The 25,651-nt window shown below is 44.9% G+C and overlaps 3 protein-coding genes across 5 annotated transcripts in view; 2 read left to right on the forward strand and 1 right to left on the reverse strand.

Annotated features, from left to right (window-relative positions):
- The window catches only part of MOB3B (MOB kinase activator 3B), a 96,780-nt gene that overhangs the window by 67,253 nt on the left and 3,876 nt on the right, over nt 1-25,651 (reverse strand). The window lies entirely within an intron of this gene.
- PTGR1 (prostaglandin reductase 1) overlaps nt 1-25,651 on the forward strand; it is a 213,155-nt gene that overhangs the window by 47,005 nt on the left and 140,499 nt on the right. The gene's annotated exons all lie outside the window — the stretch shown is intronic.
- IFNK (interferon kappa) lies at nt 16,238-16,828 on the forward strand (the record flags this gene model as incomplete). The annotated part of the gene is made up of 1 exon (XM_081893557.1): nt 16,238-16,828. One exon carries the CDS (start codon nt 16,238-16,240, stop codon nt 16,826-16,828), a length of 591 nt encoding a protein of 196 aa, XP_081749683.1.

Raw genomic sequence — 25,651 nt, forward strand, 5'->3', positions numbered from 1 at the left:
GTCCTTCCCAGGATGGACCTACAGTATCTCCTTTGTTGCCTCATTGTCTCCTCAGTGTGCAGGAGAGGTTTAAGGTTAGCTTGGTTTTATAAGGTTAGCTCAGCTTTACAGGCCATCTGCTATATTATCCTGCACAGCAGATAACAAGCACAGGAGACACGAAGGAGCGGCTACCCTTTCTTTTAAAGGAGAAGGCAGAGCTTTCAAAGTTCACAATGTACACGCTGCCACGGCTTTCATCAGAAGCAGCTGCATGAAAAATAAATGGCACACTTTCGCCTTTCCCCACATTGCTCCGAGCCGTCAGATGAGCATGCAAACCAAACAAACCCTGGCTCAAGCTGGCCACGCCTCCTCTTCTTTTAAAATTTCTTAATAAATGATAAAGGTAAAGGTAAAGGGGTCCCTGACCATTAGGTCCAGTCACGGCTGACTCTGGGGTTGTGGCGCTCATCTAGCTTTATTGGCCGAGGGAGCCGGCGTACAGCTTCCGGGTCATGTGGCCAGCATGACTAAGCCGTTTCTGGCAAACCAAAGCAGCGCACGGAAACGCTGTTCACCTTCCCGCTGGAGTGGTACCTATTTATCTACTTGCACTTTGACTTGCTTTCGAACTGCTAGGTTGGCAGGAGCTGGGACCGAGCAACGGGAGCTCACTCTGTCGCGGGGATTTGAACCGCCGACCTTCTGATCGGCAAGTCCTAGGCTCTGTGCTTTAATTAATAAATGATACAGAACACTGAACAAACAAATACTAAAACAAAATTAAACTGAAGAAAATACATGTATGCCCTACACTGAAAACATAAACCCTACGTACGTGACTTTCCTCCACCACGACTCGACTTCCTTTAGCTCAAGTTTAAATACTATCATTGCATTCTTTGGATAATATAATCTCTTGTAGCCATTTCTAATTATTGTTCTCACTTGTACTTTACATACTTAATCCACACATATCAACATATTCTTTTTAGAGCAGTGTTTTTCCATATACAGTGGTACCTCTGGTTACATATTTAATTCGTTCTGGAGGTCTGTTCTTAACCTGAAACACCACTTTAGCTAATGGGGCCTCCTGTTGCTGCCGCGCCACCGGAGCACGATTTCTGTTCTCATCCTGAAGCAAAGTTCTTAATCCGAGGTACTATTTCTGGGTTAGCGGAGTCTGTAACCTGAAGGGTATGTAACCTAAAGCGTCTGTAACCCGAGGTACCAATGTACTCCTCAAAGCAAACCAAACCAAACCAACCCTGGCTCAATCTGGCCATGCCTCTTCTTCACACTCAGAGGCACCAACATGAGCAGAAGATTTGTGGGGTACCTGACCATATTACACGCACATGACGCGCGCGTGCGTGTGGCACGAAGACACCAGGAAGAGCCAAGGGGCAGAGCCGAAAGCAGCTGCGGCTACAGAGCAGCTTCAATGGCTGGAAGCTCCTCTTCTCCAGTGCTCAACCACCACCACCACCACCTCCTCCTCCTGCCGCAGGGCTGCTTCCTCCCCTCTCCATCTCCTCCGCGGCAGGAGTAGGGGGAGAGGAAGCCACCAGCCACTGCCGCTGTGCCATACACGGCTCCGTAGTCAACCTCATCCTTCTCCTGCGGCCGCCACCGGCCCAGGGCAGCTGCCCCGTTCCTTCCCCTCCGCGGCAGGAGCAGCACGAACCACCGGTCACTGAATCCACAACCTGCTCAGCTTTGCACTTGGCCTCCTCTGCCCCTGATTGTTCTCAACACTGGAAGGGGGGGGGATATTTTATAGGGGGGGGCGAAGGGATCTGGGCCCTTAGAGTTGGCACCAATGTTGCCACTGGCTCTTGTCTCTCATTCCTCCTCTGGTTGAGGAAAGCGCGTCGTTGCTTGAGATGGAAAGATGCTGGAAGCCTTCTGTGTCAGACATCTGGCTAGAGGGCATTTTGGTTAACTTTCCCGGAATAGAGCTAGCAGTGAAATAAACATCTCTTTTGGTACTTTAACTTTTGTACGTTTTGAAGTTGTTGTTGTTGTTATATTCATACCCCACCCATCTGGCTTGCTTTCCTCAGCCACTCTGGGCGGCTTCCAGCAGAATTTAAAAACATAATAAAACGTTTAAAACTTCCCAGCACAGCACTGTCTTACAAGAGTTGTGTAGCTCTTAATTTCCTTGACATCTGATAGGTAGGCATTCCAAAAGGAGAGCGTTAATAATAGTAATAATAATTTGCAATAATATTGTATGGTTTTGAATTTTTCTCAATTTTATGGTAACCTGCTTTCATTTTCTTGTTTTTTTTAAAAAAATCAAGTGGTGTATACGCTTCATGAAATGAAAAAATAAGCCCCATTACCAGACAAGACTGTGAGCCTCAACCAGCAGCATTCATCGGGCTGGTACGCTTGTCTCATTTGCAAACGTGAGCTTGTAACATGACTGAGAAACATGCAAACAGCCTCTTTTTTTAATGTTGCACTGTCTTTGCCCGAAGCTGACAGCAGCTACCTGCAGACTATCTGGGTGTGAATCACCGGCGTCTGAAGATAGAAGAAGGCTCACCTGGATACCTTGCAGCCCTTTCTTACTTATTTGGCACAAACAATGCCTTTCCTTCGGGATGAGTCAAAACCCATAGACCAAGAGCACATGAATTTTACACCGGAGGGCACGGAGAGACTCAAACTAGACCCAAATCTTAAAACTCTCAAACCGCTGCAAACGAACCACTGCGGTCGAAAGCCTCAGACTGAATACATTGACTTTAGGCCAGCTTTATAAACATACAATATTGCAACATCCGACCCTGTCTATGCTAAGTTAGGGTCCCAAACCGTCCAGCTTAATATTGACTGACAGCACCTCTCTGGCAGTGTTAGAAACTCAGGTATCTAAGCTAGGCGCCAAATGGCTCCTTAAACCAAGGTAGCAGTCGCCATGTTGCCATTTGGGGGCGAGATGGCTCGAACGTTTTATTTTTCAAATGTTGGACTGACTGTGGTTGGTTCTCACTTGAACCTCTGGCTAGTTCAGATGAAAATATTGAGCCAGGCATCATCACCTGGCTGCAAAGCGCACCTGGCACCCAGGGAATTTCGAACACTAGGCCTACCCAGGGGTGAGAAAATGAACCTATCTTGCTTGGGTGCTCGGAAGGCTGACAGTTCGAATCCCTGTGTCACGGTCTGGTTCATGGGCAATCAAAGTCCCGGTAGGGGACGTCAGGACTGGGTGCAAGATGGCGGGGTGGGAGCAGGAACGGGGTTCCAGAAGCCGAGGGTCCGAGGGTCAGGAAGGAAGGAGTCACGAAGTTAGGGGTCGGAGAATCAAGAAGCAGGGAGTCAACAAGCCGAGGTTCAAGGATCAGGAAGCAAGAAGTCTAAGGCAGGAAGCGTGTTGCTGTGGCAAAGAGCTGAAGGGAAATGCTGACCTTATATCCCTTCCCGGCTCTTGCCACCAGGTGCTGTGAGTTACCAATCGGCCTCACCTGTGCGGTCATGCCTTGCCTCTTCAGAACAAACTTAGGAAGGCCCCAGTCCTGCAAAGTCCTACTGGTCACAGGGCCTGGCTCCTGCACGCACACCTGACACCCTGCAATGGAGTGCGCTCCTGTTGCTCTGTCCCAGCTCCTGCCAACCTAGCAGTTCGAAAGCACGCCAGTGCAAGTAGATAAATAAGTACCACTGTGGCGGGAAGGTAAACGGCATTTCAGTGCGCTCTGGTTTCCGTCACAGTGTCCTGTTGCACCAGAAGTGGTTTAGTCCTGCTGGTCACATGACCTGGAAAGCTGTCTGTGGACAAACGCAGGCTCCCTTGGACTGAAAGAGAGATGAACCCCATAGCTGCCTCTGAAACCGTCCAGGGGTCCTTTACCTTTACCTTTACAATCCCATTAACAGCACACACAGAGGCTGCGATTTTAAAAGCAACAGGAGATGTAAAGCCACGCTTGACATGGAGCATAACATGCAATTTCTTTTAACTTCTGGTTTTTAATTTATGCAATTATCATCGTTAGGCATAATGTGCAGTTTGATTCCCGTGTGTCACTAGCTGCAGGTGCAGCTTTCCACCCCACGCTCCGCTGTTGTCGCAGATCCCATTCCAATGCCACAAAACTATCTTGAATCACTTATTCTGCAGCCAACTTCCAACCACTTCCTTCATCAATAAAGGCGGCAAGGGCGGGAGATCAATTACCAAGGACTAACAACCCGTGTAAATATCACTGGGACCAACGTAAGTGGCGACAGCCCTGCATTTACTGTTCCTTAATTTTAATATTCATGTCTTAGCGACAGAAACGTTACCAGTTTGTGACATTTTTAGATGCCTTCCCAAATGTACAATGCTTAAGGCAGCATTTTTTTAAAAAAGGATTTTAAAGAGTCAACATGTAAAACGCACACGCTCTTCGCTAATTGAACAGTAAGGCGTTTCAATCTACAGTTAGCATCCGTGTAGCTCAAGAGACAATGGAGTGAGCTTCCTGGGGGTGAAGCCAAACCGCCGGGGAATCGCAGCGCCAGCTGTGGTTGCAAAGATCAGGAGCTTGTAAAGGGCTGCCTCCTGTATTGTTTTTGCTGCATCAGTAGCACTGAAGTGACCCCTCTGGGGCGCAAGCCAGGGCAGTGTGTATGGAGATCCTGGGGGTGCCCAGACAAAAAGAGCCCACACTCTCGGCCTCGCTGGTGTGGTCCAAAGGAAAGCAGAGCAATAGGTTTGGCACCAGCTTGGCTGAAGGAGTTACGGGAAGGAGGTGTACACGGCACCACCCAACCATCCTAGGGACTCCCACTTTGTGTAGGGCTTACTCCTTAACCTTTTCTTCTCCAGAATATACCCCCCGCAAGATAGCAGTTACAGATATTTCCTCAGGGTTTACTCCTGAAGCCTCATGAATCGACATAGCTGCAAGGGTCAGGGTTGGAGTTTTCCACCTCCCAGATGGGCTACTTTTCCAGGTGGATGAGCCCCATCTGTATCAATATCAATAATAATAATAATAATAATAATTTATTTATACCCCACCCATTTGCCTGGGCCCCTCCAGCCACTCTGGGCAGCCTCCAACAGAATACCAAAATACAAGAGTCCATCAAACATTAAAAGCTTCCCTAAACAGGGCTGCCTTCAGATGTCTTCTAAAAGTCTGGTAGTTGTTTTTCTCTTTGACATCTGGTGGGAGGGCATTCCACAGGGCGGGTGCCACCACCGAGAAGGCCCTCTGCCTGGTTCCCTGTAACTTGGCTTCTTGCAGTGAAGGAACTGCCAGAAGGCCCTCGGCACTGGATCTCAGTGTCCGGGCAGAAAGATGGGTGTGGAGATGCTCCTTCAGGTATACTGGACCGAGGCCGTTTAGGGCTTTAAAGGTCAGCACCAACACTGAATTGTGCTTGAAATTATTAAATTTGGAAGGTTGGAACGACATCCCTGACGGATAAAAGCCTCTGATTCCTCTACCACCTTGCTACATAGCCATAAAGGGGGATTGATGTATGAGAATACAATCTACTGGGAAATCTGTGTTTGGATATCATATTGCTTTATATTAAATAGCGGTGGCTCAAAACATTGTCAATTTCTAACAGCAATAACTCTTTTACATTGCATGTTATATAAAATAGAACTGACCATTAGAAGCCATTCTGTGTAATAATATAAAAAAATGGGAACAAAATTATGGAGTTCTTGTCTCCATTCTAATGCCCCAGACCTCATTTAATAAGTTATCAGACAGTTTTAAGTTTTAAGGCTTTTTAAGAATGTTGTCTCTCGGGACGTAAGGATGTGCCTTACACCAAGTCAAACTGTTTGCCAATCTATTTATTCTAAGTAATTTATATTCCACGCTTCCACAGAGCACCGCACAATAAAAACAACAACAACAAACAGAGCAGGTCAGCGCAGCTATCCAAATATCTATTTGGCCAATTAAAAATAAATTTTAATCACCCTCCTAAGAAGCAGCAGAATGAACCAGCAAATGAACCTGGGACTTTTTGCATGCAGTGCTTGGGCTCTGCAACTGATCTAACAGTCCCTATTGGTTTTGGTCAGCCACGATCCTATTAGCCAAATCAATGCAAACCTTCTTCGTTGTATGAACAGCTGACCCACTCAAGTAGCCACTAGTCTGGACACAAAGCAAGAGTTTATTTTTGTTCTGATCTTTCATCCTCTGGGAACAACATGCTAGGAAACTCTGATAGCAAACTCTGGCCCTTGTGGTCTCTTCCAACTCTATGATTCTATGATTCTAATAAGGCGCCTAGTTGGGAGCCTGTATTCTCTTAGGGATATATATCTGGCATGCTCATACAACATCATCTTAACTAGATTATTATGATTTTTTTCCTCCCCTACTCCTCTTAACCCAATACCTTCCCCTGCTGGAAAGTTTTAAGAAAACAGACTGCCGTCCAGATGCTGTTAATTGGTGCAAACAGCAGAGCATCTAGAATCCCACACAGATGTCTAGCCCTCCTCCAGTTATGTTGCGATAAGCTCCGTTGAGTGCTAATTTTATTGGCGTCCAAGATGACCACTTTGCAGATACGGCAACGGGGGACCAGCTGCCTAGCGACAACCGATTTACAACGTGCTCAAACAGATGGCAGGAAAACGCAAGCCAAGGGCAGCGAGACACGGCAACACACACCTGTGAAAAAGCATTTGGGATCTTGTCCAATTCCACACCTTCCCCCAAAGGGGGTATCTGATTCTTCCAGGTTTCTAAAGCGATATTTAAGATGCATTTTTTAAAAATGCAGACTTGTTTTACTGTATTTTTCCATGTATAAGACTAGGGGGGTTTTTTACCCAAAAAAAGGGTTTGAAATTAGGGCTCGTCTTATACATTGGTAGTGATTGGGGTGTTTTCTTAATTTGGAACCCCCCAAAATAGACAGGGTCTTATACATGGGGGCATCTTATACACGGAAAAATACAGTACATCTCAAAGCTTTTTTAGTAATAAATATCTGAAAGATCTTCGTTGTACCTTGGATCCCGAACGCCTTGCAAGTTGAACATTTTGGCTCCCAAATGCCACAAACCCGGAAATGACTGTTCCAGTTTGTGAACTATTTTTGGAAGCCAAACATCCGACGAGGCTTCCAATTGGCTGCAGGAGCTTCCTGCAGCCAATCAGAAGCCGCACTTTGGTTTCCGAATGTTTTGGAAGTCGAAAAGACTTCCAGAATGGATTCCATTCAGCTTCCAAGATACGACTGTACTTAAATCATGAACAGCCACTTCCCAATACTTCAGCATGACTGAGAAACGACTCAATAACGACTCAGCACCACTTTGCAAAGTTTAGCGTTATGATAATGGGGAACAAAATTTGCCGACAATCCCTAATACTTGGTAGCCCATTCATCAATGGACTTCCATGAACAGACTGCACACAGACCAAGGGGCATGTATACTTGCAGGGCCACCCCAAGACTTTTTGCTGCCTAAAGCAGAATAGCAAACGTCTCCCCTTTTCCCCACAAGTCAAGGTAAGGAATATCCAAGACCAGTCAAGACCTGACACACCAAATCTCACAAGCCACCTCTTTGTGACAGAAAAAATATGCAATAATAAATCAAATAATAGGTTTTATGTACTTCTGTGATGCCCAGAAACCAGCTATCTCATCCTTCCAAATGTTAAGGCCACGCTCCCAAGGGCTCCCCACAGGGGATGGAAAGTTGGACATTTGCCATGGCCCCCAAACCTGCAGAGGACTCCTTGCCCCAACAGTGCTTCCATTGCCACTTTGCACTGAATATCAAAGATCAGACCAGCCTCAAAGAATTCCCAGTTTCCAAGTCCTTTCTGGTCTAGGTTAGAGGGGGGCCATTGACGGCGCTGTGGGTTAAACCACAGAGCTTAGGACTTGCCGATCAGAAGGTTGGCGGTTCGAATCCCCGCAACGGGGTGAGCTCCCGTTGCTCGGTCCCAGCTCCTGCCAACCTAGCAGTTCGAAAGCATGTCAAGTGCACGGTCCGGCGGGAAGGTAAATGGCGTTTCCGTGCGCTGCTCTGGTTCGCCAGAAGTGGCTTAGTCATGCTGGCCACATGACCCGGAAGCTGTACGCCGGCTCCCTTGGCCAGTAAAGCAAGATGAGCACCGCAACCCCAGAGTCGGTCATGACTGGACCTAATGGTCAGGGGTCCCTTTACCTTTATTGAGGGTGTTGGACCACAGACTCCCCCCGCCCAAAAAAAACCCCTGGAGACAGCGTTACCGATACTGAACAAGGCACAGACACCTTTATGCACCAGGTGGACAATGAGCTGGTTGGGAGCAACCGTTTTTTAATTACAGCCTGTGTTATAAGCTCCAGGTAAGGTCACAAGCATTATTCTGACCTCTGTTAGGTGAGTAACCTCCCTGAAACTATTCAGCCGTTAAAATCATGGTGTGGTTTTTTAATGATCTGACCCATTTTGCTCTCTTTTAATGCCTGAGACGATGTGGCCCAGCAACGACATACTTAAGTAATCCTGTTTCACCATATGGCCCTAGTCATGTGTAATGACCCAAGTCAGCTGGTCGCTTAATTTGCCCTAGTTATCTTTCTGAGCCAACAGACAACAAGATGCTCTGCAAACAGGCGCTCTGGGATTTAACAAGGGAGACTATCTTCCCGTAACTGTTGGCGTTACTCAACTTGTAGCACAACACACATTCACGGGAATGAATAAATGTCAAACATGAGCAGATGGGATGTACAAAAGACGCTTCGTAGTCTTATTACTGTGATTATTATTTCAGGAAACATAATTTACAAGAGATGCTGTATCAAAACACAAAAGGGCAGAGTCCTCGTGTGTGAATCTTGCTCAACAGGCATCTTGGTTGGCCACTGTGAGAACAGGATGCAAGAATGGATGGACCACTGGCCTCATCCAGTAGGTTCTCCACATGTTCTGAAGAGTTCTCCCATGGCTCAGATACAGAGGAATCTGTAGTAATTTTCCTCCCCATATTTGCTATAATGCTATTGTCTTTTCCACTAGGATTATATGCCAATGTTCCTAAACTACAGTACTTCTATTCTGACGGCTTTTCTTTATTTTTCCAGTTCATTTGCCACAACCATTTGAGCCAGCATAGGCAAAGCGCTCATTAGTTTTCTGCACATTTCCCCCCAGCAGGTCCCTTGGAATTATTTAACAGTCAGACTTGTAGGTTAAACAAAAAATCAATCCCAATTACCTCTTTGATCATTACAGGAAAACACTTTGCACTGCTGTCTTATATGCATAAAGTCTGTATTCTTTGCCTGATATTGCCTGTTCATGCCTATTGCATTAGCATTTTTTTAATAAAACCCCCCCAACTCTGGGATGCAATAACACTGTAGTGAGAAATTATTAAAATATCCTTTAAAAGCTACATCAGACGAGTAAGTCATATTCATTTTATGAATGCGATCTTACAATCAATTCTGTGAAATTATTCATTCATAAGTCTTCTTATATTTGTCCTTGCAGGGCAATACAATATAAAAATGAAAGATGTTTGCATGCATTGGTAAGATTCTCACCTGTCAGAAATATAATAATAAACACAGAGACACGTGTTACGAATTTTAAGACAAGAAATTCAATTTCAAGTGGCATAAAAGGCCCGAGTAACGATTCTAGAAGATCTTCTTCCACACCTAGTAGCTGTTTCAAGTTTTGTACACGGAACTTTTAAACACAGGGAAAAAATGATTAAAAACAATTAAACATTAACAGAATTAAAACTACACACGTATATTAAAAAAGTCTTGTTTCAAACATACAAATAATTACAATAAAAACATCACGGCGCCATTAAAAGCCGTCAGTTTTCAAAACAGTTGATCCACAGGTCTTTTTAGGAAATGGGCTGCAAGTGTATTTGGACAAATGTGATTTAGGTTGCATTTACTGCAGAGATCTAATTTGGTAGGAATTACTTTTAAATAAACATTTACAGTGGTACCTCTGGTTACGTACTTAATTTGTTCTGGAGGTCCGTTCTTAACCTGAAACTGTTCTTAACCTGAGGTACCACTTTAGCTAATGGGGCCTCCCGCTGCTGCCACGCCATCAGAGAATGATTTCTGTTCTCATTCTGAAGCAAAATTCTTAACCCGAGGTAGTATTTCTGGGTTAGTGGAGTCTGTAACCTAAAGCGTATGTAACCTGAAGCGTATGTAACCCAAGGGACCACTGTATAGGATTATACCTTTAAGCTGCAGTCCTGAACGCTTTTTACTACATATTAAATTCTGTTGAAGAAAGTGTCAGATTACGTAAAATGTGTAGGATTATAATGTCATTTATATTTGCATTTAGCTCTTGACAGCTTTTTAATTATTATGCCGTGCTCAGGAGCAGCCCATAAATCTCCCACCTGTGGTTGCAGTGTTTGTGCAGAACAGTCACTGGGAATAAAATACCATTTGAGGAATCAGTTCTCTGGGCTTCCACCCGTGGGCACCCACCCACTGAGGTTATCACCTGTGCCCCACTTGCTGATGTCGCCCCTTGACCTGATACCGACATTTTATTTAGGCCCACAAATCTTGATTTACCTTCCTAGCCAAGCCTGATCCTTGCAGTAGGCAAGACCCAACCTGCCTCCTGGCACGGGACATCTGCCTCTGCGCGAGATCTGGGACAATCTCCAGCTCCACATTTTGGAGTCTGGAATTATTTGCTGGATTGTCCCGACAGTGGAGCCAGGAACAACAAACAGAGGCGATTCCTGCCCTCTTCAGTTGGAGGAACGCGAGACTCTTAATCTCAGGGGAACCATTTTTCTAGGGAAACCATAGTTGAGGGAGCCAGTGATCTACCAATGATCTACCACTGATGTCCAGTGATCTACTGGCGGATCACAATCTACCTGTTGGACATGCCGGGACTAGACAAATCCTTCCAACTCTACGATTCCAAGATTCTCCATAGAGCTGTTTGGAGATCAGATGTGCTGATTCCATGTGTGCAGTCATTCTGAACCATGGGTAGGCAAACTAAGGCCCAGGGGCTGGATCCAGCCCAATCACCTTCTAAATCCGGCCTGTGGACAGTCTGGGAATCAGTGTGTTTTTACATGAGTAGAATGTGTCCTTTTATTTAAAATGCATCTCTGGGTTATTTGTGGGGCATAGGAATTCGTTCATTATTATTTTTTTCAAAATATAGTCCGGACCCCCCCAAGGTCTGAGGGACAGTGGACCAGCCCCCTGCTGAAAAGGTTTGCTGACCCCTGGTCTATACAATACTCATACATATATGCACGGGGGAGGCAAGCTAAGGAAAGTTTTCAGAGACTATAATTTGACAGGAACTTGCAAAACATGTGCAGCCAAAGTAATCTGGTGGTTTAGTATTTATTGTTCCTTGACACAGAACATATACTTTGCATGAAGAATGTTCCAGGTTCAATTCCTGGCATTTTTGCCTAAAGCAATCAGGTAGGAGGACCATGGAATATCCTCCATAAAACAGCCTCTGCGCATCAGAGAAGATTATGGATCATGACAATTTTCAAAAATTTCTTCTTCCTTCTTATATACAGTGGTACCTCAGATTAAGTACTTAATTCGTTCCGGAGGTCCATTCTTAACCTGAAACTGTTCTTAACCTGAAAGCACCACTTTAGCTAATGGGGCCTCCCGCTGCCACCGCGCGGCCGGAGCACGATTTCTGTTCTCATCCTGAAGCAAAGTTCTTAACCCGAGGTACTATTTCTGGGTTAGCGGAGTCTGTAACCTGAAGCGTCTCTAACCTGAAGCGTCTGTAACCCGAGGTACCACTGTATATATACAAAAAGCACAGCACAAATAATTCAAACGCTGGCTCCTTGAGTCATAACTCTAGATAGAAAAACACTCTCACTTAAACAACAGTAATTATCCTCGTCACAAATGCCGGAGGCGATGCCGCACAAATTAAGAGCGCTGTCTGGGTCATTCTGTCTAGTATACGTCTTCCTTATATACTAATGCTTAGCATGGTCTTAATCACCCGACCCATATAGCTGTGCGCAGTCATCATGAAACAGAAGAAGTCATTATGTCACTCTTGGGTAGCATCCAACCTGCGCATGTGCTTGCAATGGAGGGAATTAAAATACCTGTAAGTGAGAATTTGAGGAATGGAAAAGGGGCTTTTCAGAACCATTTGCAAGTCCAGTGGTGTCCAAACTTTTTTCAAAGAGGGTCAGATTTGATTAAGTGAAGGGCCGTGAGGGCGGACCGAAGGGCCAACCAAAGTTGTTGACCTTTTTAGTAGGATTGAAGTTGTTGGGGGTTTTTTTAGGATTGAATTTGTTGAGGTTTGTTTTAAGATTGAAGTTGTTGAGGTTTTTTTAGGATTTTACCCCAGAAAATAAACTGCCACAGGGGCCAGATTAAACCAACCAGCGGGCCAAATTAGGCCCCCGAAATGGATTTTGGACATGCCTGCAGTAGCCCAATTGAGAAAGCCGGCTCCCCATAGTTAAATGCTCCACTGGGCCAAATTTAGAAACCGCACTTGCACAGCTCTCGTCCATCTGTTTTGAGGAGACACAGACTTAGCATGAATCTGTATAAATCCCTTTAATATTGATTTGTTTCCTGCTCTAAATGCTCCTAAGGACAAAAATGAACCCCCTTCCGCTTGGGAAGGAAGACATTTGGTGAACTGGTGCGTCTAATCCTATTTCCCACCAGGTGGCTGAGCTGGTTGAATTTACCCAATGTCTTGTGCCCGACGGCTGCAGACTGTGGAATGAAAGGTTTTAAAACAGCAAATTGATAACAAAAATGAAATCATGGTATTGTTGAGTTGGAAGGGACCCCAACGGTCATCGAGTCTGAACCCCTGGCAATGTAGGAATCTCAGCTGAAGCGTCCAGGACAGATGCTTAAAAACCTCCAAGGAAGGTCCACAACCTCCCGAGGGAGACTGTTCCACTGTCGAACACCTCTTCCGTATGTTTAGTCAGAATCTCCTTTCTTGTAACTTGAAGCCATGGTTTCGAGTCCTACCCTCCAGAAGCAGAAGAAAACAAGCTTGTTCCATCTTCCATGTGACAGCCCTTGAGATATCTGAAGATGCTTTCCTATCTCCTCTCAGTCTCCTCTTTTCCAGGCTAAACATATCCAGCTCCTTCGACCGTTCCTCATATGGCTTGGTTGCCAGACCCTTGATCATCCAGGTTGCCCTCCTCTGCACACCTTCCAGCTTGTCAACATCCTTCTTAAATTATGCTGCCCAGAACTGGACACAGTATTCCAGGTGTGGCCTGACCGAGGCAGAATAGAGTGGTTCTATGACTTCCCTTGATGTGAAAATCGTCATGATGGACACAGGGTGACCGTTGCTTCTGACGTTACATTTCTCTGCAGATACTTTGAAAACATGTATGGAGAAATGGGGAGAAAATGGCCAAAGATGCATGGGGAAGGAATGTGATGAACAACTTGCGCGTTGTTCCAAGGACTCTTTGTCGCTTGCACATTTCAAGCTAAGGCCCAGCCCTTTCGAAATGAAAACATATTCCAAAATTAAACTCAAGGGAGCTGCAGAAAAAGTGAGCCATTCATGTTCCTTTTTTATCACATCTCCTCTTGCCTAAATTCATGATTAAGTGAATATTAGCATAGACTGAGGAATCACAGACTGTACTTTAGTATCGATCCAGGCACCCTCCAGATGTTTTGGAACTACAATTCCCATCATCCCTGACCACTTATCCTGTTAGCTAGGGATGATGGGAGTTGTAGTCCCAAAACATCTGGAGGGCCGAGTTTGAGGGTGCCTGCTATAGTCCCTTGTTTCAACATTTTTGTCTCTCCAGACTCCAGTTCTGAAGATTATACTTCCAAGCAGCTGGACTATAGACTCTCAGTACCCTCCCCAAACTAGAATTCCCAAGCTTCTTTAGGGGAAGCCAGGACACTTGAGCTGATATAAAACTGCTGTTTCTATCTTATTTCTATCTTTATTTTTTCTCTCTCTCTACCTTCATCAAGGTGCTCAAGATAACATGGTTATCTCCCCCCACCAACCCATCGCCCAATGTTATCTTCACAACAAAAATCGTGAGGTGGGTTAGGCTGAGAAAGTATAAATAGCGCAATACTGCCCACTGAGCTTCATGGCTGAGTAAAGGTTCTACTCGGAAGTAAAATTCACCAACCCCAGTTCAAAGTGAGTACACATCACTCCGTAAGCATAACCTACTATAAGGATCTACAGTAAGCCACTGTTGAGTTCCCAACTCCCATTAGCCCCAGGAAGCATGGCCAACTGTCAGAGATTATGGGTGCTATAGTACATGGTTAGGCAAACTAAGGCCCGGGGGCCAGATCCGGCCCAATCGCCTTCTCAATCCGGCCTGTGGACGGTCTGGGAATCAGTGTGTTTTTACATGAGTAGAATGTGCCCTTTTATTTAAAATGCATCTCTGGGTTATTTCTGGGGCATAGGAATTCGTTCATTTCCCCCAAAAAATCTAGTCCGGCCCCTCACAAGGTCTGAGGGACAGTAGACTGGCCTCCTGCAGAAAAAGTCTGCTGGCCCCTGCTGTAGCATAACAACTTCTGGAGGGACACCAGTTCCTCACCCATGCTTCAGCCAGACCTATAGGTAACAAAGGTAAAGGGACCCCTGACCATTAGGTCCAGTCGTGGCCGACTCTGGGGTTGCGGCGCTCATCTCGCTTTATTGGCCGAGGGAGCCGGCGTACAGCTTCTGGGTCATGTGGCCAGCATGACTAAGCCGCTTCTGGTGAACCAGTGCAGCGCACGGAAACGCCGTTTACCTTCCCGCCGGAGCGGTACCTATTTATCTCCTTGCACTTTGAGGTGCTTTTGAACTGCTAGGTTGGCAGGAGCAGGGACCAAACAACGGGAGCTCACCCCGTGGCTGGGATTTGAACTGCTCACCTTCTGATCGGCAAGCCCTAGGCTCTGTGGTTTAACCCACAGCGCCACCCGCGTCCCTAGACCTATAGGACCTTATGTTAAATCCCGGTTAACTGAGTCTCACTTGAGATTAATGCACAAGCAACTATAAGCAGAGAAAAGACCAGCCCAGGCAGGGACTTAAATTATGCCCTCCAAGTTTTATTAAATTATACCCACCCTAATTCCTGTTTGAAGAGTTGCTAAGTTGCCACCACTTAGGCAGCTGGGGCAATGCAGTAGGAAACAAAGCAGTTTTCGCTTTTTGACTAGTAACAGAAACCTGAAAAGTTAAGTCTACAACCGTAATTCACAGTCAAATGGGCTCCCTTAGTGGCTTCTCTGTGATACAACAATAACCTAAGTGCATGTAGAAAAAACAGAACAGCCTCTTACAACTCAAGTGCCATAGACAAGAAAATAGGAAGTTATTAACTGGCTAGGGACCAAACATTGTTTTAAAAATAAAATAGGAAATTGAGACCTCAGTACCTGAAGGAATAGCTGTTACCACCTCAGTCTGCCCCATGTCAAGAAATAAAAAATGGAGGTATTTTCCCATGAGCTATCCAAGGGCATTTAAGGTAACCAGAGAAAAACCCTTTGCAGTAGTGATCTATTGCCAATCCTGCTCAACAAAGGTCCATCATGCCCCCATTTTGCTTTCTCTTTGGTGCCAGGAAAACAGTTCCCTATTCTCCCAGTCTTCTGGGTTTTATTCTAACCAGTTGTCTTATTGACCGCTTTAGTGTGATTTTAAGATTAATTTTATTGTTATTTTAGTGTTCTCATTAACTGGGAACAGTTTGCCTAAATAACAGCATTATAAAAGTATAAACTAAACAACGAATAAACAAATAAGGACCTTTTAAGGATGTAAACATATGAGATGGGAAATCTCTTCAGATTTCAGGAAAGAGTTAATGCTGAACCCTTGTTTATTTTCTAATTCTAAGAAGGCACTGGAAATTAATTTAAAATATTATAAACAGAAAGAAGAGAAAAAGAAAATGTGCACTCTCTCTCTCTCCTCTCCTAGGAAGGGCTACGGTCACTTGAAACTTTGCTAAGTTTTCTGTAAGAAGGTAGTAAAAAACAAAACAAAACAAAACCTCACATTTTAATTAAAACTCATTGAACGAAACTGAAAGCAACCAAATCATGTTCCTCGAAGGCATTTGGAATCTTGATGGGGGGGGGATTCATATCATGATTAATACAAATGTCTCATGTTGAATGAATTCAGGATGGCAGATTTTTATAGGTGTTCCGAAATATATTTAAAGAGACTCCAGGAAGATAAGGTAGTTATAGCCATTGGTTCATCATGGGCTTCACTACTGGTGGGAACGGCTTAAGCGTTTGTCTCGTGCTGGTGCTCTCCGGCAAACTCGCCCAATCCAGCCCCCTTTCCAAATGCCCTGTGCTCCACACCCGGTGGAACCAAATGATCCAGACCAACTTGAACCACCTCTGTAGGACGACTGGACAATTCCCTCTGCAATGCATATCTGAGACAACGGACTTCAGGTTCCCTCTGAAAGCTCTCAACGCTCTGGAGAGCGACGGCGCCGTCATCATCGTCCGCGAGGTTCTCCAGCAGAGCCTCAACGTTCTCGGCAAAGACCATCCTTGTGACGCCTGGAACACAACGTGTCTCGAGTCCTTGCAAAGCGACCTTTACCAGCAAACCAAACAGCTGGAGGCGTGCGCAAAAGAAACGCAGGGAGGAAAGCTGGCAAACTCTGCCAACGGGGCACCATCTCCTTCGCCCATGAAAGTCAAGCGATACTTTCAAAGAATGAACAGTTTCCTAGCCGCCAACCAGCAGAGTCGCTGTGCCTGGGAGCTGGTCCACCTGGAACTGAAAGGCTGCTTTCTGTTCATAACCCAGCTTCTCAACAAGCTAAAGGAGTAAGGTAATATTATTTAAGTAATATTTTCATATACCTTGGCGTAAGAGCTTGGGGGAGTGCAGGGAGAAGGCTTAAGGTTAGGAGAACTCTGTATTTGTTTGTTTGTTTGTTTGTTTGTTTGTTTGTTTGTTTGTTAAGAATATTCTCATACGATGCTAAACACAGGAGAACTCTGTTGAAGAAGTCCCACTGAAATGAACAGAACTGGTCAACAGGGATGAATTGGAATCCCATTAAGTTGGAAGGATCTTATAGGTAACCTATAACAGAAGTTCCTGGTAACCTATATTGACGTATTAATACTCCAAAACTTCAAATATGCTCTTTGGAAACTAGCCAGGAGTGGTTGTAGCATCCGTCTAAAAAAACAGTTAAAGAAGTCTCATTTACAGCAATTTTAATTTTAAAAAAGTGAATTGATGACTGCATAGTATACCAGATATTGCAGTGTGAAGATGAAAGAAAATCTAGTTTTAATCTACAGGTGGGCATAAGGAATTAAAAACTTAGCAACATATAATTAAAATCACATCCAGTATCCTGAATGTGTACAGTTCCTTTCTTTCGCTTAAATCTTAGTATTTACTCATGTGTAAGGTACATTTCAACATGAAAGGTCACGGCTAGTGTAGAAAGAACATATATTTTTGGGGTTTAATTACAGATAAAAATCTGTAATTTTAAATCAGCTTTTTAAAAAATTAAACAGATTTTGTTTTTTAAAAATATATTATAGTGTGTCTATTTTAAAACATATATAAGGAGTCTTAAGTGAAATTCTGAATGTAGAAGAAATGTGCTGAAGCCTACAATTACAAAAGACTGAATCACTGTCTATCAAACACCACATTGTGAATTATTGTTATTATTAAAAAAATAATTTAGTGAAGGAAGGGGAGAGGCAGCAAATTCAGGTTCCAATATCAGCAGTGCCATCTAAACTGGGTAGGTGAACCTCCCTGCCTTTAAGTACACAACACACACACACAAGCCAGTAGTCCTTGTTTTCCTGGGTGACGGATAGAGCGAGAATGTGCTTTCCTCCAACTCAGGGCAAGTGGGAGTAAATAAGGAGTAAACGGATGCGCTGAAAGAGTCATAGAGAACATGGGATCCAACCCACACTGTCTACATCTGTGGTTCCCAACGTGGGGCGCACACACCACAGGGGGACAATTCGATTTTTAAGGGGGGCAGTTCGAGAATGAGTTATTAACAGTTAATGGCCTTTTAGGCTTCTTCCACGTGAATAGGAGTTCACTTTTTGAATAAGAAGAATTACCATATTTTTTGCTCTATAAGACTCACTTTTTCCCTCCGAAAAAGTAAGGGGAAATGTGTGTGCATCTTATGGAGCAAATGCAGACTGCGCAGCTATCCCAGAAGCCAGAACAGCAAGAGGGATCGCTGCTTTCACTGCGCAGCGATCCCTCTTGCTGTTCTGGCTTCCGAGATTCAGAATATTTTTTTTCTTGTTTTCCTCCTCCAAAAATGTGGTGCGTCTTGTGGTCTGGTGCGTCTTATAGAGCGAAAAATACGGTATATGTCACGGTGGTGGGGAGATGAGGATTTTAGAGATGCTTAGGTGGGGCACGGCCAAAAAATGGTTAGGAACCACTGGTCTACCTGATCTGAACATGATCTCTCAGACACAAGCTGGGCAGTTTTGCTTCAAACGGAGGCACAAAGAGAAATCCTTTTCCATTCTCTCCCAATATCCCTTTGTTTCTTATATCCCCACCACATATGTAGGAAGGTCCCCTCTGCTTCTTGGCATTTCCAACACATTTTAGATCCCTTTTTAATACATTTTAACCAATTCACTCAGAGTGCGGTACTATTGTTTTACCTATTTTTTCCATTATTCGATTGACTGACTGATTGAATTTATATAGCATCCTATATCTGGAGGTCTCAGGGCAGTTCACAGCAAAGATCAGCATAAAAACCACAATATATATAATCAATATAAAAACAACCACCCAATAACACCCTCCCCCGAAAAAAGCCACATTTTAAAAGGCAATAGCGACTTTCTCTTCGTTCTGGACGTTTCTGAACACCTGCAGCCAAATTCTGTGCATTTTGCTCGGAGTAAATCTAACCATGTTTGGAGAGGGGTCTTTCTTCCCAGACAAAGCAGCCCCGGATTGGAAGCTTAGCCTTAGAATCTTAGAATTGTAGAGTTGGACTGGACGCAACAAAACAACCACACCACAAACTGGCTTATAAGTATAAAATCAAATTTACTAGAATAATAGCTAGAATAGAGATAGACTTGTAACCATACAAGCAACAAACTTACTAAGGTGCCATGTGCAAAACAAAGACTGGAGATACTGTAAACATAGAGTGGATAAATGGACAGTGGTACCTCGGGTTAAGTACTTAATTGGTTCTGGAGGTCTGTTCTTAACCTGAAACTGTTCTTAACCTGAAGCACCACTTTAGCTAATGGGGCCTCCTGCTGCCGCCGCGCTGCCAGAGCACGATTTCTGTTCTCATCCTGAAGCAAAGTTCGTAAACTTAAGCACTATTTCTGGGTTAGCGGAGTCTGTAACCTGAAGCGTATGTAACCTGAAGCGTATGTAACCCGAGGTACCACTGTATCTTAACAAGTTACATGTGCAATCAATAAATGTTAGACAGACTGGATAAATGAGCGTTTCAACAAGTAGCATAAGTCCAATCACGGAATGGGAACCCCATGTCGCCACAATGGCAAAGGTAGCACACTGGAGAATATGAAAAAGTTTCTCAAAGCTGTTTTTCAAAGAATGAACTGGATGAGATGTTCTTCAATGGGTCTTGAGTTGGAAACACAAAGCCGTATACATGGATCTGTCACAGGAAGGCAAATCAAAGCCACCACCCTAGTGAGAATAATGCAAGTAAGCAAAAGGAGACCTGTTGTCTGGATATATTACAGGTTTCACTACACGCTTGTTAAGATACAGTTGTACATTTATCCACTCCATGTTTACAGTATCTCCAGGCTTTGTTTTGCTCATGGCACCTTAGTATGTTTGTTGCTTCAATGAATGGTTACAAGTCTATCTCTATTCTAGCTATTATTCTAGTAAATTTGGTTTTATACCTATAAGCCAGTTTGTGGTGTTGTTGTTTTGTTGCATTATTATTACTGTCACCCCATTTGATACTTTGTGTATATACTTTGCAGAGTTGGAGTGGACGACCAGGATCATCTAGTTCATGTGTAGGCAAACTAAAGCCCGGGAGCTGGATCCGGCCCAATTGCCTTCTCAATCCGGCCCGTGGACGGCCTGGGAATCAGCGTGTTTTTACATGAGTAGAATGTGTGCTTTTATTTAAAATGCATCTCTGGGTTATTTGTGGGGCATAGGAATTTGTTCATTTTTTTTTCTTCCAAAATATAGTCCGGCACCCCGACAAGGTCTGAGGGACAGTGGACCATCCCCATACTGAAAAAGTTTGCTGATCCCTGATATAGTTCAGGGGTCAGCAACCTTTTTCAGCCGTGGGCCTGTCCACCATCTCTTGGACCATGTGGTGGGCCAGACTATATTTTGGAAAAAAGAAAAAGAAAATGGGCCAGACTATATTGGGGGGGGGGATTGAAAATGGGCTGGACTATATTTTTTTTTGGGGGGGGGATGAATGAATGAATTTCTATGCCCCACAAATAACCCGTAAATGCATTTTAAATAAAAGCACAAGTTTTACGCATGTAAAAACTCAAGGCAGGCCCCACAAATAACCCAGAGATGCATTTTAAATAAAAGGACGTATTCTACTCATGTAAAAAACACGCTGAATCCCGGACCGTCTGCGGGCCGGATTGAGAAGGCGATTGGGCCAGATCCGGCCCCCGGGCCTTAGATTGCCTACCCCTGATCTAGTTCAACCCTCCGCAATGCAGGACTGTTTTGCCTATTGTGGGGCTCCAACCATCAAATGGAAGTTGCTTCCTCGCATGTGAACAGGGGGTCGTCACAAACAAATCTGCCTCTTTTTCCTAAGCAGGCTTAATTCTGCTCTGCAAAAGGCATGTTGGTTGCAAGAGCAAAGGTTTAACGATTAAGCTCCTTGGTTATACTAAAGGCTGCATTTAGTTGCAAACCATTATGCGAAAGCAATCAGTTGGCATGCGTGCTTATCCAGCAAATATAGGAATTGCAAAATGGGAAACCTGATTTAAGGCTAAAGTCTAAATCATGTCTTTTCCCTTGGGATCTTTCAAATCACGTTTTTAAAAATCAACGATTCAAAATATTTCCACTGTCCTATATACCATATTATTGTACGGTTTCCTGTTCTTTAGAGTATTAGTTTTGTATCTGCATTATTCTTGGCATTTTTAAAATCATCGTTTAAAAATATATACAGTCACACCTCGGGTTACAGCCGCTTCAGGTTGCGTTTTTCCGGGTTGCGGACAGCCAAAACCCGAAAGTACCGGAACAGGTTACTTCCAGGTTTCAGCAGTCGCGCATGCGCAGAAGTGCTAAATCGCGCTTTGCGCATGCGCAGAAGTGCTGAATCGTGACCTGCGTGTGCGCAGATGCAGGTTGCGAACGTGCATCCCGCACGGATCACGTTCACAACCCAAGCGTCCACTGTATAATTATAATATGTGATATTTCTAGAGAACAATTGTTCAAAGCACTTCACGTAACTTACACCAGGGTTGCAGCATTGTACAACTGTTGCGTGTGAAGACCCCCAAAAGAAAGACACAGTTGACACCAATATTAGTTGAAGGTTGTTGGCATAATTTTGGCCACAGCTTTATTGATTACAGAATGTGAGTGGTTTGCTTAGGCTGTGGTACGACTATCTGTGCCCACACCTCTGGCAGAGCAGCACTGACAACTGGACACCGGCAGAAGTCAGTAAGGGTAAACATACTGGGGGAGCGTTGGTCCTACCACAGATGCAACCTCACCCCAAAATGCTCCCAGGTGCTCTGGCGTGGCCCTAATCCTTGGAAGGGGATCGGACAAAAGCATGGCGAGCCCCTGGATTCCTTTAATGGAATATCCTATCGCACATTGGGAGGGGCAGGTATGACAACCTACCCAACCCTCCACATTGAACCAATGCCTAACCACCAAACATTACAAAATTATGGCGATTTGCTACGCGGCAGGCTAAACCCAAGTGGCACCAGCCAATCAGCCAAATGGGAAAATTCCTACTGGGCCCCTGTCCCAAGAACAGACGACCCACAACGGCATAGCAAGGGCATAAAGGTAAAGGTAAAGGAACCCCTGACCATTAGGTCCAGTCGTGACCGACTCTGGGGTTGCCGCGCTCATCTTGCTTTATTGGCCGAGGGAGCCGGCGTACAGCTTCCGGGTCATGTGGCCAGCATGACTAAGCCACTTCTGGCGAACCAGAGCAGTGCACGGAAACACCGTTTACCTTCCCGCCGGAGTGGTACCTATTTATCTACTTGCACTTTGATGTCTGGCCTCAAAATGGGAAGTAGACGTTCCGTTTTGGCAACTGCAGCCCTGGTTTAAGGAGCCATTTGATACCTAGCTTGTATGTCTGAGTTTCTAACACTGTGTACAGATGGTCTTTATTCTTAATTCACTGAAATAACAGCACTAATGCAAACAAACCCCCACCTTTTCTTTTCCCCTAGGAACAGGTGAAAGAAGCCCTTGCTCATTGATTTGTTGCAAGTTACCTCAACGAGGATACAGCTTCACCAATTCTATTTTTTTTGCTGCCGCTGCCACTTCCACCAGCTTTGCATTTACAGATGAACAAACAAAAAAACAGGCAGACGAGTTAGTCAACCAAATCATCCTCTGTGTCATTTGTTTATTAATTATGTGCGGACATTAAGCATTTTTATAGCATTTCTAATATGCACAGCGCTTTAAGAATCCTTGGCTAAACTGAGTGTCACATGAAAAAATCACAACGCTGGAAAAACCGTGAAGCCAGCCACTGCCTCTATATAGCTCCATCCTTATTTCAGACATCGTGATATATCGGTGTATCACGATGTTTAGCTAGTGATATACCACAATGTTGAAAAACGGGTATCTGCCAGGCACAATGGAATCACAATTTAGAAAGGCAGCTACAATCCACAGAACACAAGGGCTTTGTTTTGTTCCAGATTGTTCAGTAAGTCTCCTGGTGTTACAGGGATTTTCTTCCCCTTAATTCTGTAACCAGTAGACATCTAGCCGAACGCACAATTTGCCTTCAGTCTAAACTTAATACAGCTTCGCAACAACCCGTCCGATCAGTAGAACCGCACGACGTCATTTCGTATTTCGGCGGTTCGCTCCAATCAAAGAGCTCGACCCGTTTTACTAAATATCTGTAATTTAAACTTGGTGAAGCAGAGAAGTATAATTTCATTCTATGCTTGCTTCATTTTTTAAAACTTATCTAAATCAGGGATTTGTTAAGTTTTGGAATGACTCACAGCTGGGTGGAGTTTTGTTGTGGGAGAGAAGATGCTGAGAAAAAAGAAGGAAAAGGCAATTTGGGCACATTTCGATTCCAAGCGAAGAAAACAAGTTAGAGGATCCATCTCCTATGAGACACCGGGAATCACAGCGATATGTTTCAATATGCCCACCGACAGACAACATGCTAGTGAAGCAGCAGGCAGGACTGAACTCTCTGCTCATCTTCAGAGGTCTTCTTCATCAGCAGGAACGAACCACACACCTCTTCCATCTTTGCACATCGCCCTGTGAAACAGCCTTACGGACCAAATTGGACCCCCCTTGCGGGCCAAAGTTAGAGGTCACCCTCCGTGTGCTGCATCCCTGGTTTATTTAACGAATTGTACGTACCATTAGATTGAAACAGAACCTCTAAGCAGTTTACACGAAATAGTAAAAATACCTTTAAAAAAATGACAAAAATTAAAAACATTTTCAAATACTTAAAGCCAGCAACCAAAGAGCTTAAAACACAATCAACAACTACATGTCTGGATAAAAGGTAAAGGGACCCCTGACCATTAGGCCCAGTTGCAACTGACTCTGGGGTTGTGGCGCTCATCTCGCTTTACTGGCCAAGGGAGCCGGCGTACAGCTTCCGGGTCATGTGGCCAGCATGACTAAGCCGCTTCTGGCAAACCAGAGCAGCACACGGAAACGGCGTTTACCTTCCCGCCGGAGTGGTACCTATTTATCTACTTGCACTTTGACGTGCTTTCGAACTGCTAGGTTGGCAGGAGCAGGGACCGAGCAACGGGAGCTCACCCCGTCGCGGGGATTCGAACCGCCAACCTTCTGATCGCCAAGTCCTAGGCTCTATGGTTTAACCCACAGCACCACCCGCGTCCCACATGTCTGGATAGGCCTGCCCAAACCAAAATGTTTTAAGGAGGCGTCCCAAAAGAGAACAGCAAAGGCATCTGCCTAATGTCAATAGGCAAGGAGTTGCTAAGTTTACATTGTGCCCCATATATATGCACACACACAAAACGAGCATTACGCGGCACCAGTTCATCAGATCCAGTGGGCGACACTCTGGCCCAAACCAGCCAAATTATTTTATTATTACAGTCATACCTCTTGTTACGTTAGCTTCATGTTACGTTTTTTCAGGTTGCGTCCCGCAGCGACCCAGAAGTACAGGAAAGGGTTACTTCCGGGTTTGGCCACTCACGCAGAAGCGCAAAATGATGTCACGCGCATGTGCAGAAGCGGCAAATCGCAACCCGCATGTGCGCAGACGCGCCGCTGTGGGTTGCGTTCCTTTCATGTTGCGAATGGGCCTCCGGAACGGATCCCGTTCGCAACCAGAGGTACCACTGTATTATTTATTAAATTTGTACGTATAACCAACAAGGGAAGGCATTGCCACCCATCTGCCCGCAGTCCACCCATCATATCCCCTGCACGAAGGGTGGGACTGATGGATATTGGAGACAGCCACACGGTTGCCATGGAGAACACACAGTCGTGTGATGCCCCAATGGCAACCTCTGCATGGGATGCTGAAGTTAACCAGAGCCATCGTCCTGGGGTTCTCCCAGCAAACACCACGCCAGAATATTGGATAGGCCAATGCTTTTCCTGAAGGATAGTCAGGGATGCTGAGATCACATAACTTTCCCATCCACAGCCTAGCGACTGTGTGGCATCTCCCCAAGGGCTGGACTCAACATCTCCCGTTCCTGTCCTCTGAAGCTACAATTTGGCACTCACCCCTGCCCAGGAATCGAACCCACTCTACTGCTGAGCTAAATCCTTTTTCCATGAACTGGTTTGTTTTGGAGGTATCATCTGAAGTTAAGTAGGGCATGTTTTAGAAACAGACTCCCACATGCAGCTAGGGTCAACAGGGAAGCAAATTTCTAACTCAAGGGTCCACGGGCACAACTGAAAGCAGGAGAATCTGCCGGCAACGCACACACGCTGCATCAAATGTGGGTGCAATGAAAGGACTCTGGGCCCACACATTCCAGCTTTATTTTATTGTCATTGATTAAATTTGCAGGCCACCTTCCATCCATAGATCTCATGGAGGTTCAGAACACAAAAGCACAAGTTAAAAAAAAGGAAAACACAAAATAGGTAATAAAAACAAGACTAAAAGCAAAAACTCCCCTCCCACAAGACATTTAATCGGCCCAAGGCTTGGTTGAAGAGGAACGCTTTTGCCCGGCAACTAGAGGTGCCAGCCAAACTTCCCAGGAGAGAAAATTGCACAAACAGGGAGCCAATGCAGAAAAGGCCCTGTTCTCGTGTTGCCACCCTTCCAGACCTCTCATGGAGGAGGCACACAAGGAAGGGCCTCAGATTAGGGTCTGGGTCGGTTCATATGGAGAGAGGCAGTCCTTGAGGCTCGGCAGTCCT

This window comes from Podarcis melisellensis (genome assembly GCF_964234715.1).
Source record: "Podarcis melisellensis genome assembly, chromosome: 17".
NCBI lineage: Eukaryota > Metazoa > Chordata > Lepidosauria > Squamata > Lacertidae > Podarcis > Podarcis melisellensis.